General features: G+C 44.0%; 2 protein-coding genes across 2 annotated transcripts; both read left to right on the top strand.

The window, feature by feature from the left end:
- The first annotated feature begins 3,080 nt into the window (after positions 1–3,080).
- On the top strand, positions 3,081–4,390 carry foxq1a (forkhead box Q1a). Its single transcript, XM_061693219.1, has one exon. The coding sequence runs from the start codon at positions 3,160–3,162 to the stop codon at positions 3,901–3,903; it is 744 nt and encodes a 247-aa protein (XP_061549203.1). The 5' UTR covers positions 3,081–3,159; the 3' UTR covers positions 3,904–4,390.
- A 1,115-nt stretch (positions 4,391–5,505) lies between these two features.
- Positions 5,506–8,409, top strand: foxf2a (forkhead box F2a). Its single transcript, XM_061693209.1, has 2 exons — positions 5,506–6,605; positions 7,640–8,409. Exons 1-2 carry the CDS (start codon positions 5,738–5,740, stop codon positions 7,867–7,869), a joined length of 1,098 nt encoding a protein of 365 aa, XP_061549193.1. The 5' UTR covers positions 5,506–5,737; the 3' UTR covers positions 7,870–8,409.
- The last annotated feature ends 5,410 nt before the right edge of the window (positions 8,410–13,819 follow it).

The following is a 13,819-nucleotide window of genomic DNA, read 5'->3' as shown; positions in this document are numbered from 1 at the left end:
CACGCAGGGAGAGCTTATTTTAAAAAAATGGTGTTTGTGAGGCCTTTGATGAGTCATGGGTGAGACCAGTCACCTTCCGAGCTGGATGACAGTGTTTAACTGAAGTCTAGAGTGCTGTGCAAAAACGTTGGGCTTCAGTGTGCACATTCTGAGCTGCAAAAACTGCAGTTGATTTTGTAGCGCTGTATGTATGTTCATCGATGCTCAAAATGTTTGTAGAGTCAAGGTACAGGCGTTTCCATAATTTATGTACGCCCAAGTAGTTGATGTAATCCACAATTAAATTACACAAGAATACCAGTTTCAAATGTGCAGACATCTAAGTGATTAGTTTAATGGATGATGGTAATTACGTGGTTTGCGTTCAAGTGTCTGCAGCCCTTTAGCTGGCTGGAAAGATGAATTATTAATTTGCCTGACGTTTGGACCTTGCCCAAAATCCAGACAGGGAACTGTGACCTGAACAAGCAAACAAATCAAAAACTTCAATCTCATAATATTATGACGTTACTTCTGGAAAAGACACCTTTATTCTCTCAAAAAACAAAAACAATGCACCTCTTGTTATTGAAAAATATAGGACTATTCTTGTAATAATACTATTTTTTTGTTGTTGTTTCAAAAAATACTTTATTCATGCAGGAAAGTCAGCGAAAGCTAAATTAGGGAAGTTTATTCAGTTTGCGAATTGGAATGCCGGTCCCTATTTATATGCACCTTTTTAAAAATGATGCAGCATAATAACTTATTGCAAATCATTTCGCTGACCCCCAAGTTACGGCTTGTGGACCCCTGGGGTTCAGAGGACCCCAGTTTGAGAACCTCTGGTATAACGCATGTTAACTATTCATTTGGATCATTCGTAACATACACCAGACAGCTGCACCTGCGGAATCCAAGAACTCTTATCAAAAATTGACAAAGATGATCCGATTGTAGTTTTATTATTGTAGTTGTAGTAGGTTTAATATGTTGACTGTCGTGTAGCTCATCGAGAAGCCAAAATATTCAAAGGAGCTCTCACTATGACGCGATGCAATTTTTGCAAAGCTGCAAACGACGAGCGCAAGAATGAAGATTGTTGAATCGCTGCTCTGAGTTTCAATCAATATCGAGCATTATTATCTTTGGTCAAGGGAAAATCTCTGACACATCGCTTGCATTGGATCTTAGCATAATCGTACATTTATAATGTGGCCGGTCAACAATCGTAAACGTTGAAGGCAAATCCTTGTGCGGAGTACGCGGTCAATAATACGTTTTTGTGTGATTGTGGCGTGGAACGTAACGATAGCCAATTAGGGAGCTTCCTAAAGGTCGCGCTGTTGCCGGACACAAATAGAGGAGCAACTGCAACCCATCCACCGCTATTTGCCGTAAAACTCACCTATTCGCTGTTTTTGGATGACTGAGATGCCACAAGATGACGCCAAAATCCCTGTCTTGGTAAGTTTCAGAGAAACATCTCGACTGAGAGACAATTCTAAACCTTTTTAAGAGGGGCTTCAATAAGTTGTGATGTTTCACTATAATCTTGCGATGAGCAGGAAATGACTAAGCTGCTCTTTCGTCTTCATATTTTCTGGCGGTGTGAATGCCCTGTGGAACTACGCTGCCTCGAACAGGTAAGTCTCGGTACTGCAACTGACATCGGGTGTGCTGTGCTTTGTTGGTCATTTGGAGTACACAACTCACTATCTTGTCCTCGCCACGTCTTGGGTCTCTCACATTTCAAAAATTGGTTAAGATGTGAAAAATGTGTGTGGCTACCACACTTGAGATGCTGAAAGGCAATATTACTTGGGTCGAGCAACAATACCGTTTCAAATGAGCATGATCACTTGTGTGATGTCATCATCTTTCGTTGTGTTTCTTTGACAACCATTTCACAGGCCGACGCTCCCTTTTTCCAAAATAATCCCTAACAGTCGAAGCGGTTCATTACGAAGGAAAATAGATCGCTATTGTTTCTTGCCGTCGCGGCGATGATATCCCGGCACCCGAGCGCTGCGGGGAGGCGCGAGACCTACGAGAAAAACACAACAGTGGTTTCCACGTGTGCTGAACAATTGAAGATTCAACACCAACTCCAAGTGCTGTGGGCAAAAGGATTCCTCAGCTTGGGAGCACACGCCACCTGCTTGCATCAGGTGTAACGGCACATCATATTTCCGCAGGTGAGGCAGTAAAATGAGAAGTTCCTCACTGTCAAATATTCAGAGATGCGACGACAGGGCGGGAAACCGACGAACGGGGACTCAAGTGACGTTAGGCATTGGGCCCCCGTATCAATGACAAAATAATGGCGCTGCGTTTAAAACTGCAAAGACAACACGTCTGGGAATCTCCCGCATACAGGAGGACCGTTTGCAGGTGTCGGGAATGTCCCTTGTGGGGCCCTCCAATAGCAAGGTTGTTGTTAAACACACTGACAACAAAATGAAGTCAACTTGTCACTGAGCTGTCAACAATTCTCAAGTTTTCACTTCCCATTATTATTATTATTATTTTTTTTTTATTCACCTGGTTGTTTTTTCTCATTCGGAATATTTTCACGTTTGTTAATAAGTTGTTTGTTGTTCCTTTCATCTCAATTTAGTTAAGAAATATCCTTGCCTATCCATTGTTCTTGTTTTTGGTTTTTTTTTGGGGGGGGGGGGGGGGGGTGCCCGCCCATGATTCCTATTGCCTGGTGCGCCAAGGGAGTCTAGAAACGGCCCTGCCACATGTATTAGCAGATGTGTTCTACTGCGGTGCGTCTGGAGATCACACGTATATTGGACAGGAAGCAGAATCAGAATCATCACATTCGTGTGCTGTAAGAAATCATCAGCTGGTCTAAAAATGACGTATTTACTCCAAATAATGTATCTTTGTTCACCAGCGACGTAACAATAAGTTACTAATGATTGAAGGTACATAATGAACTTGTGCATCCACTTATTGTGAGGTTTTGTTTGCTGGTATGTCGGGAAATATTTTTTTGTTTCCCCCCCCCCCCAAATGTAAAATGTACCTTGGCTCAAATAAGGTTGGGAATCACAAGCCCCGCCCCCGAGGTGAGCTATAAAGTGTTGCTCAAACAGGTTGTAGGTGAGAAGGGGCATCGCACAGGCTGTGCCGGCACTTTTACGCACGGAGAGGACAACAAAAGGGACCATGAAGCTCGAGGTTGTGTGCGGGAACCACCACATCGTGAACCTCGATGAGACCACCCGCACCGGGCCGGCAGAACCCGGCGAGTGCGAGGAGCTGGGCTCGGACGGCGACTGCGCGGCGCACAGCCCCCTCGCCGGCAAATCCAAACCGTACACGCGCAGACCCAAGCCGCCGTTCTCCTACATCGCCCTCATCGCCATGGCCATCCGGGACTCGCCGTGCGGACGCCTGACCTTGGCCGAGATCACCGAGTACCTCGTGAACAAGTTCCCCTTCTTCCGCGGCAGCTACACCGGCTGGAGGAACTCGGTGCGCCACAACCTGTCGCTCAACGACTGCTTCCGCAAGGTGCTGCGGGACCCGTCGCGGCCGTGGGGGAAGGACAACTTCTGGATGCTCAACCCGCACAGCGAGTACACGTTCGCCGACGGCGTGTTCCGGCGAAGGCGGAAGCGCATCGGCGTTCGGCGGGGGGGGTTGGACGACGGCGAGGCGAGAAGGAGCCCGGGAGACGCGCCGCCGGCCGCCGCCGCCGCCGCCGCGAAGTTCACGAGCTCCTTCACGATAGACAGCATCCTCAGCAAGCCCTTCGCGCGGGTCTCCGATGGCGTCGGGCGCTACGCCGTCGTCGTGACGCCGCATTCCGATTCACCTCTCGCCTCGCTTCGCGTCCGCCCGGGCGGCCTCGCGGAGCTGGGAGCTGCGCATGCGCAGAGCTGTGGGCTTCGCTTGCACACTTTGTGAGCGCGCCGACGAACGAAAGCAAGCGTCGGTCACGTGAGATTTAAGGGAAACCCAAAACCAAAAACACTCGCCTCACGGCACGTCGCAAAACAGAAAATGTCAGAGAAAGCAGGGCCGAACTGTGTGCGATGTGGGCCACTGTAGTTGAACACGACGCGATTCATCTGTTGGCGTGAGCGGCCGCGAAAACGCTTCGTTGTACCGTCTGCCATCGAGTGGAAGAGCGTCGAAGAGTTCTGCCTGTCACTATACGTCGCTGGCACAGATAGAGGAACGCGCATACGCTGTTTGCTGTAAATACATCATATTTGTAAAAATGTCATTTGAAAAAGCGAAACTGGATAATTCCCCCCCCCCCCCCCTCCCTCTTTTTAATGTTTTTTTTATTTGATGTTTGGTCACAGTTGCTTGTTTTGCTTGAGCATTTGTTGTTACATTTTGAAACCTTTTCATGTTGTCTCTTAAATTAAAAAAACAAACAAACTTATTTGTGTGGACTGGAAGTGATTTATTGGTAAGTCCCAGTTTCAGGGCAACTGGTCATCCATCATTGGTTCTCGCACAATTACAGCTACGGTTTTGTTTTATGTTATGTTATGTTATGTTAAGGCCCGAAAACTTTTGAAAGCTCAAATTGTTTTGTAATGTAAGCCAATCAGCAACATATTGAAAACAAACAACAAAACGGAGTGGCCGACTCGCAGTGATGAACTGAACTAGTTCCTTTTCGGAACGGTCAACCGAACTTTGAACTAGTTCGCGTAGAAACCGAACTTGAGCAACACTGCCCACTGTTCGGTGCATGCGAGGTCGAGCATTCTGGCCAATGGCATGCGCAGGAAAGAGGTCACGTGGTAGACGCCGAGCACCCCTTTTCAACAACAAATAACCGTCGTTGAGAGTTACAGAAATCCTTGAATTGTACTGATTGTCGAGGCCTTTTCGTTCGTCCTTGTTGCTTTAAATCATCATTCCGTTGGACTACAAGAAAAAACTAAATACAAATCCTGATTTTGATTAATTTGGGCTAGTTATTATTATTATTTCTTTATTACTTTTGTCAGTTTCAAGTAATATTAGTGATCGTTTTGGGTTTTGCGTTCACGAACATAACCAACAGTTTGGGTCACATGCGTACTCTATATGTACATGTATACACACGCGCACACGCGCACGCACACATCACTGCGCTGGCAGATGTTCGAGACCTTTTGCTCCCCCCCCCCCGCCTTACGGTGGACGATGCTCAATAGGGTTTAGGTCTGGAGACGTGCTTTAGCGAGGCGGCAGTAAATTTACTACGTTATACAAGCTGACTATTTACATTGCAGCAAAGCATAAACCAAATGTTTACAAAAATGTGATGAGGTGCTCACTTTCTCCTGTCTGCATAAAACAAAAGAAATCTCACACAACTCAGCCACATTTGTGTGTGTGTGTGTGTGTGTGTTAGTCACAAATGAAGGGTGGAGTGTGTGTGTGTGCGTGCGTGTGCCTGTGCGTGTGCGTGTGTGTGTGTGTGTGTCGAGAGGGTTGCCTTCCACTCCACTGCCTTGTGTCCGGCTTCTAGTCTGGATCCTGTCCAGATGGGAGGGAGTTGAGTTCCAGAGGATTTCTCGGCGGGTGAGAGGGGGCAGAGGCAGATTTGGGGAAGCGATCGGTGGTCGACTGAGTGTTCGGCGGATGTTTGAGCAAAGTCCAGAGGCTTTGCTGGTCTTCGCAATGGACCGAGGCGAGGAAGAGGAGGCGAGGCTGGAGGTTCTCGTGCACCAGACGGCATTGATGGGTGTTTTTTATTAAGGGGTGGGGGTGGAGGTGGGGATTTTGTTTTACCATGACGACCAAGGGCCCCCACGGACATTTGGAGCCGAGCGCGGCGCGTTCCGTCCCGGCGGCCGGCCCCCACGACGCGACCAAGCGCGGCAACTCGGGCTTGCGGCGCCCGGAGAAGCCCCCCTACTCGTACATCGCCCTGATCGTCATGGCCATCCAGAGCTCGCCCAGCAAGCGGCTCACCCTGAGCGAGATCTACCAGTTCCTGCAGGCGCGCTTCACCTTCTTCCGGGGCTCCTACCAGGGATGGAAGAACTCGGTCAGACACAACCTGTCGCTCAACGAGTGCTTCATCAAGCTGCCCAAGGGCCTCGGCAGACCCGGCAAGGGCCACTACTGGACCATCGACCCGGGCAGCGAGTTCATGTTCGAGGAGGGCTCCTTCCGACGCAGACCTCGCGGCTTCCGGAGGAAATGCCAGACCTTCAAACCCGTGTACAGGATGATGAACGGCATCGGCTTTGACTTCCAGGCCGCGGCGGGCCCGTTAGTGTGTCACAACGGCTACAATTTAGACTTCAACGCGATGCCTCACGGGGGCTTCGAGGGGGTGCCCGGGGGCCACCACGTGTCCCCCGGGTCCGGCTCGTCGTACGCGGCCGCGACCCCCAACGCGGACTACATCTGCGGCCCGGACGGCGGCGGCGGCGGCTCCCTGCAGCCCTCCCCGGCCGCGGTGGGCTCCCTCGACTGTCAAAGCGCGTACGGCAACGCGCCCCCCCACTGGAGCTCATCCGCCGTATCTCCGTATCTGAAACCGCAGACTCTGGCGTCCGGCACCGGCACCGGCACCGGCACCGGGATGTCGTCTTACTCGCTGGATCAAAGTTATCTGCATCATAACGGACGAGATTCTGCTGACATCGCAGGTACGCGACATCCAGTAGCCGGGCTGCACAATTCGATCTCATTCTAAAATACAATGAAATCGAAATAAATCCGAACTGAAAAGAAACACAAATTATGGCCTTGTAAGAAGATATTTCGGGGGGTTGAAATTGGCGTTTACACCCAGTGGCGTTTTTCAAAAATAAATGAATATGTAAAAGCTTTATTATTTTTTCTTCTTCCAGGCTTTCAACTTTAAACAAGCAATTAATGCACAACGCATTTCTAAATTGAACAAATATATATTAAACCTAGCTTGGTCTTATTTTAAAAATAAAAATGTAGATCGTTTTCCCTATGTTTGAAATTTTAAAACTCAATTAATGAACAGTCTTTGTCTAAATAACTTAATCTTATTATTTAAATTTCATTTCCTTTATTGTTATTTTGTTTGCAGGCTTTTGCCTTTTTAAAAAAGCAACTCAAGTAAAGCACTAAGTGTAAATGTACACAGTTTTCAGTTATGCACCAAATAAAAGACTTAAACAAGATGGAAAGGCAAAGAGTAATGCAATTATTATATAAATATGATACATACGTACATACTGTAAAAAGAGATACATCGAGATCGAAAAAGAGAGCGATAGAGAAAGAGATCCAGATCCTTGCAACGGTATTCTCAAAACTTAAGATTTCCAACGACATTGAACCCGACACAAACAATTTCAAATTTCATCACGTATATCTGTCCTTTTTTTTTTAAAATAAAGTAATGACAAGTAATACTGTCGCAAACGCGGGGAAACAAATCAATCAAAGCACGTTCATACAAAGATTTAAAATTCAATTCCAAATAACTTCAAGAATTGATTGATAACCAACAACAAATAAAAATCAACATTTCTATCAGCATGCACGCTGCATGTTCATATTGTTGAATTACGAATTGACAGTATTAGATTTGAAATCATCTTGCTGATGGTGTCAACATTAATTCCATTGAGTCAATTTGACGTTGTTGTTGTTTATTGTTTTTTGTTTTTGTTTTGTTTGTTTTTTCGCTGTTGGTTTTCAGCTGGCCTGCCTCGGTACGCCAGCCACTCCGCTGCAGTGTGCGAGAGGAAGGATTTGGTTTTCAGCCTCAACGGGATGTCCGCTCTGCATTCGGGCGCCGGAGCCTCTTATTATCATCACCATCCTCATCATCACCCCCCTCATCCTCATCCTCATCCTCATCCTCATCCTCATCATCAGCTGCACCATCAGCAGAGCGCCTATCAGGACGTCAAGCCTTGTGTCATGTAAAGACAAACATTTGTTAGCGTAACACTAGCCTACTTTTTGTTGTTGTTGTTTTTTTGTTTTTTTTTAAGTGAAGTAAATAAGATCTCTACAAATCTCCTCATTGACGAAATGTCATTTTCTTGGGCAATGTGAGCTATTATGGCAATGCGTCATCCTCAATAACGTCATTTTATTTCACTGCTTCAATTCCAGACGTGCAACTCACATGAAATATGGAATATTGCATCATTTTCCTGATTATATCTCGCCCAGCTAACCAAATCCCCAAATCCATCGTCTCCAGAAATTAAAGTATTACAATCCAAAAAGATTTTTGATGGAGAAATTGTAGGTAAGAATATGAAAAGTATTTTCCCAGTTTTCAATTTAACCCGTTTCATGTATGAGATTGACTTTGTAGAATGGAACTCGTGAAACTTTTATACCATCTTCATTTATTGACATGCACCTGTACATTTGTTACTTCTTGCACTTAACATTGCAGAAAATGATCATTAAAGGAATGTATTTTATCTAAACTGTTGAATGGCATTATTATTATTAGGCAAAATGTAAAAACGTATAAAAGTAAATTTTCATTTTTTCTTTATTAATATTATTATTATAGAATACTGTGCTTGCGTGGTTGATGGCAGTCTCTTATTCATTCTTGTTAAAAGTGAATTTTAACAAAACGTCATTGAACAATTTTTTTTTTTTTTTTAAATGCTAACTTTTATAATTTCGTTTGTTCTTACAAGTAGTCTACTTATAGGATTACCAGTGAAATTTAGTAGCGTTTGAAGTCAAAGTTTTAAACAAATATACTATTACATATGCCATACGTTCCTTAGCACCTCTAAGTTGTGTAACTCTGCTGCCCTCTAGCGGTACTTCAATGCAAGCGACGCGAGCAGAAGAAACGTGCCATTTTTTGCGATGTCCAATTGGATACATAAATTCAGGTTTTAACGTGCAGGTGAACCCAAAAACATTAGACATCAATGTAATCGTCATAAATATTCAGGAAATTATGTACAACTATTTTTAACTCTCTTCAGGCAACTAACTGCTTCCGCCTTTGGTCTATGATTATTGAGATTCCTATGTATAATTTGGTTGTTTCCGCCGGAAGCTGTGCTGATCGGGGAACGCTTTAGCGGCGCACATTTCGTGTTGTCAGGCTTCGACTCACGAATGTACGCCGCTTGTTGGACTTTAAACGCACCTTTAATGAGCACACCTGGTTAGCAGAGTGAGGTATATATATGTGTGTGTGTAAAAAAAAGGAATATAAACGCAAACAAAACCACGTAACATAAACCGGAATTGATTTATTTTTTTTCCATTATGGATCATATTTTAATCAGATTGAATGTATTTTTCTGTTTGTTTAGTTTCACACAGCCGAATAAGTATAAAGGACATTTTTGCTTTGCTTTGTTCGTTCAGGACTGTACTGTGGGACCAATTATCGATGAGGCACTTTTATGAAGACACAATTTTAATTCATGTTTTTTTTTAAATTGCATTTTCTTTTCTTTAAAACCTGTAGGCAATAAAAAAAAAAAGTCTGACGTTGGAAACTTCGTTTCTTTTTTTATTGTTATTTTTGCTCTAATTAATTGTAATTAGTGTGATAAAAAAGTATGGGAACCCTTTGGATTTAATTTTTTTTACATTTCTGCATCAATTACTCATGAATTGTGGTCTGATCTTCATCTAAACGCAAGAATAAACAGTGTCTGCTTTAACTAATACCACAAAAACAATTGTGTTTTCATATTTTTATTGAAAACAACCTTTAAACAGCCAGGACAGGAAGGAAAAAGTAAGGGAACCTCCTAATCAGACTCATCAGAGTCACGTGTGAGCCAACCCGGAGTCCAATCAATGAATAAAGATTGGAGGTGTGGCTTAAAGCTGCTCTGGCCACTTGAAAAAACACACTAGGTTTGAATTGTATCTTATCCGTGCCTCGTTCAAAAGAACTGTTAGAAGGCCTAGTATTAAGAATTGTTTACTTGTATAAAGCTGGAAAAAGTTTCAAAAGTATATCTAAAAGTCTTGATGTACATCAGTCCGCAGTGAAACAAATTGTCGATAAATGGAGAAAGTTCAGCACTGTTGCTTCTCTTCCAAGGAGTGGCCTTCCTGTAAAGATGACTGCAAGAACAAAGTGCAGAATGCTCAATGAGGTCAAAAAGAACTCTGGAGTGTCAGCTGAAGACTTACAGAAGTCAATTGGCTCATGCCAACACCTCAGTTGAACAATTTCCCATATGTCAAACAGTAACCAAGAATGGGGTTCATGGGAGATTACCAATGAGGAAGCCGTTGCTGTCTTAAAAAAAAAAAAAAAACAACATTGCTGCATGGTTGAAGTTTGCTCAAGCAAACTTTGATGTTCCACAGCACGACTGGCAAAATATTCTGTGGACAGATGAAATCAAAGTTGAATTGTTTGGAAAGAAAACACAACGCCATGTGGGAAGGCAAAATGGCACAGGACACCAACATCAAAGCCTTATCTGAACTGTGAAGCATAGTGGCGAGAGCATTGTGGTATGGGTGTGCTTTCCTACCACAGGGCCTGGACAGCTTGCGATCATCAATGGGTAAAATGAATGCACAACTTTCTCGAGCTATTTTGCAGAAGAATTTGAGGTCATCCGTCCAACAGCTGAAGCTCAAAAGAAGATGGGTGCGGCAACAGGACAATGATCCAAAACACAGAAGCAACCCAACAACAGAATGGCTTCAGAAGAAGAAAATACGAGTTCTGGAGGGGCCCAGTCAAAGTTCTGACCTCAACCTGATGGAGATGCTGTGGCATGACTCCAAGAGAGCTATTCACAGCGGACATCTCCGAAATCTTGAACTGCAACCGTTTTGGATAGAGAAATGGTCCAAAATTTATCGTGATGATCGTGCACGTCTGATCTGCAACTACAGGAAACGTTCGCTTGAGGTCATTGCTGCCAAAGGAGGGTCAAGGGTCAAGGGTCAACCAGTTCTTCAATCCAAGGGTTCACTTACGTTTTCCTCCCACTGTACCTATTCTGAGAAATATGTCGGGGACTCGGTTATGTTTTGGACTTACCCGTGTGCCGGATGTAGCAAAGCGTCGTCATTTTACGCAGGCTACAATGAAATTGCAGGATTGGTCCCAACAGTTTTGTCCACATGTGCACCTCATCTGTACAGTCTAAACAAAATGGAGGTCTTTTCTTGATGCTAAATTCCATGTGCCCCTTTCAGGAGGCTGAGAGGACGTTGAAGCTCTCTCAAGCTTGCATTCCGAGCTAATACACACCGGAAGCATGAGCGGTCAGTCAACAGGTAAGCACCTTCCAGAACTCGGTGGAGAAAGCCTCCATGCTATCTATCAATGACATGTGGGACACTAACCGTCGTAGTACTCAGGTTGACCACTAGCTGGCAGCAACGTCTAACAAGTGCACAGAAGCCTGCTTGTCGATTTAGTGGAAAATCGAAGAGCTCAACTCGCCACATCACTGCGCGTGTACATTTCCACTCTATAACTCACTCCCTTTCAGATTAAACACCATACCTAAATGCCCCACCCCTTGTATTTCGCTGTGACCTGTCATCAATACATTTTCCGATATTATTATCCTTCGTTATGCCTCTCGATTTGCACCCACTGATGAAATGTGACGGTATTGTTTGCACATTTACATGTCATTAAAAAAGAAAATCTCTTTAATTCCTATCACGCTTCAATGAGCAATAGAAATATTATGCATAGATATTGTGCATCACATGCACAATATTGGGTGTGTTATAATTATAATTGTTCTCAACTTTTTTGTTGTTGTTGTTGCACCAAATATCACCTAAAAACAATTTAGCTGTCCAAGTACCAACATAATGACCAACATTAAAAACAGTAATGTGGTAGGCCTAAGTGTTCACTGAAACTGAGTTAAAAAAAAAAAAAAAAAAAAAAACATCTAAAAAGTATGTAGTAAATGCAAATGTGTTTTACTTTGGTATTTTAAGTTAAATACAACTGAACTGTTCTTAAAAATGTACTACACTTGAAAAGTAAAAAAATGTACTGTACTGGATTACGAAAAAAAAAAGCAGGCTCTATGCATTGTTACAAGTGTCACTCTAATATGTTTGATTGTATTTCACGTTTGAAATGTCGCAAATGTTATTTTTTTTTTAAAAATCGAATTCAGCGGTTCTCCGGCGTAACGCTGGAATTGGGGTCGCCGAGCTTTTTGGAAGTGAAAGCGACTCCTCGGGTGCCGGGCGACGACACACGCACGCGCACACACACACACACACACACACACACACACACACACACACACACACACACACATTTGCTCAAAACTAACTTGAATGATATGTTGTGAATAATGAATCATATTCATCAATGTAAGACACCGATCGTGTTACCGGCTTCTCGCAGCAACGATCAACAATGATTTCACGAGGTTGTAAACCAAAAAAATATCAATATGCAACACTTTAATTCTATTTTATTGAACGTATTCATGTTTGCAGACGTTTGTTGCTTGTCGCAATTGGCTGTCAAATCTTTTTTGCTCAGACCAACCAATTGCATGCGTCCCTATTTATTTATTTTGCTTGTTTGTGTGTTCGGACGTTCCCTTTGTGCGCACTAGAGGGAGCCACATTCCCATTCGTCACTTGACCTCCCCCTTGCCTTTTCTTTTTCAAGTTTTAAGATTGTATTCCTCACACCCTGAATTTGCCAACCCACTGTATTGAATTCCTATTAAACGGATCTATATTTATACAGTCGTGGACGGACATTTTTTAAAAAATGTATATTCACGTCCGGTATAATAAATTGTCCTGAGCTGAATTTTAATGGGCTGTCTACAAATACCCATGCGCGTATTAATTAAAATGCGTCCTATTTTCCGTTACAAACAACAACACAAAGGTAATGTAGGCTGAATAGCCTCAATTGTGCAGGAGTTGAGGGGGCCTGCAGGGTGGGCAACTCGCGGTATGAAATGGAAGGTGGGCTTGCGTGTGCAAACAGCCCCGCGGCGGTGGAAAAAGGTTCATGCCCGGGTCCATGTAAGGAGAAACCGTCCGAGCACCGCGCGGACATTTTAATTAAGACGACGTGCAAAGGCTTACGCACTTTTATTTGGAGTGTAACTTTGCCTCACAGTCACTGTGGACGATTTCACGGTGTGCATTGAAGCCCCAACCCCAGCCCCCCCCCCCCCCCAACCACACTTTTTTTTTTTTCTACAAAAGTATCACACTGAAGTGTGAGTCTTGCAAGAAGAGAAGCCCCCCAATAGATCATTCGGCTCAACATTGATGACAAAACACCGTTTGGCTCCCTGACTTTTTAAAGCCCACCCCTGAACACATCTTCGCAATTCTCCGCCCAAGGTTGCCTTTTAATGAGCCTAGACCGGACTTTGATCTCAGCAGCCATCTGCTAGATTGATATTAAAAAAAATATATAAAATAATAATAATAATAATAATAATACAAAAAGGAGACAACCAAAGAAAGAGAATGAGTTGTGGTGACAATTTGACATATTTGGCTGATATTTACGCATTTGGAGGATAAGTCGCTCTTTCCTCATCGGATTGTTGTGACTCGACGTGGGCCTGAAGGGGGCTGCGCCCGCCCTATTCGCCCCCCCCCAGCCCCCGTTCCCTCCCGGGGGCCCCTGCCACACTTGCTATTGGACGCCGGTGGCCCTGAGCGAGGAGGAGCCTCACTGGCAGCAAAAAGGAGGAAAGAATTTAACTGCGCAAAAGTCCTGCGTGGTGACGGATGTCCAAAGTGCAGAAGTTTTCCAAACGCTCTGCGATGGGGACGGCTTAAAAACACGCAAAGCTTCTTCTTTTTTTTTTTTTTTTTCTTTAATTTTTTTTTTTTTTTTTTTTTTTTTTTTTTAAGTTATTAAAAAGGGAGCTGTGATTAGTTTGTTGGC

This window comes from Phycodurus eques, chromosome 13 (assembly GCF_024500275.1).
Source record: "Phycodurus eques isolate BA_2022a chromosome 13, UOR_Pequ_1.1, whole genome shotgun sequence".
Lineage (NCBI taxonomy): Eukaryota > Metazoa > Chordata > Actinopteri > Syngnathiformes > Syngnathidae > Phycodurus > Phycodurus eques.
Note: the sequence above shows the minus strand (reverse complement) of the source record. Positions and strands in the feature narration are given on the sequence as shown.

Excerpts from the sequence above, each read along its gene's own strand:
- foxq1a (XM_061693219.1), top strand. The coding sequence starts at position 3,160 with ATGAAGCTCGAGGTTGTGTGCGGGAACCACCACATCGTGAACCTCGAT.
- foxf2a (XM_061693209.1), top strand. The coding sequence starts at position 5,738 with ATGACGACCAAGGGCCCCCACGGACATTTGGAGCCGAGCGCGGCGCGT. Across the intron at positions 6,606-7,639 it reads AGATTCTGCTGACATCGCAG|CTGGCCTGCCTCGGTACGCC; the intron begins GTACGCGACATC and ends GTTGGTTTTCAG.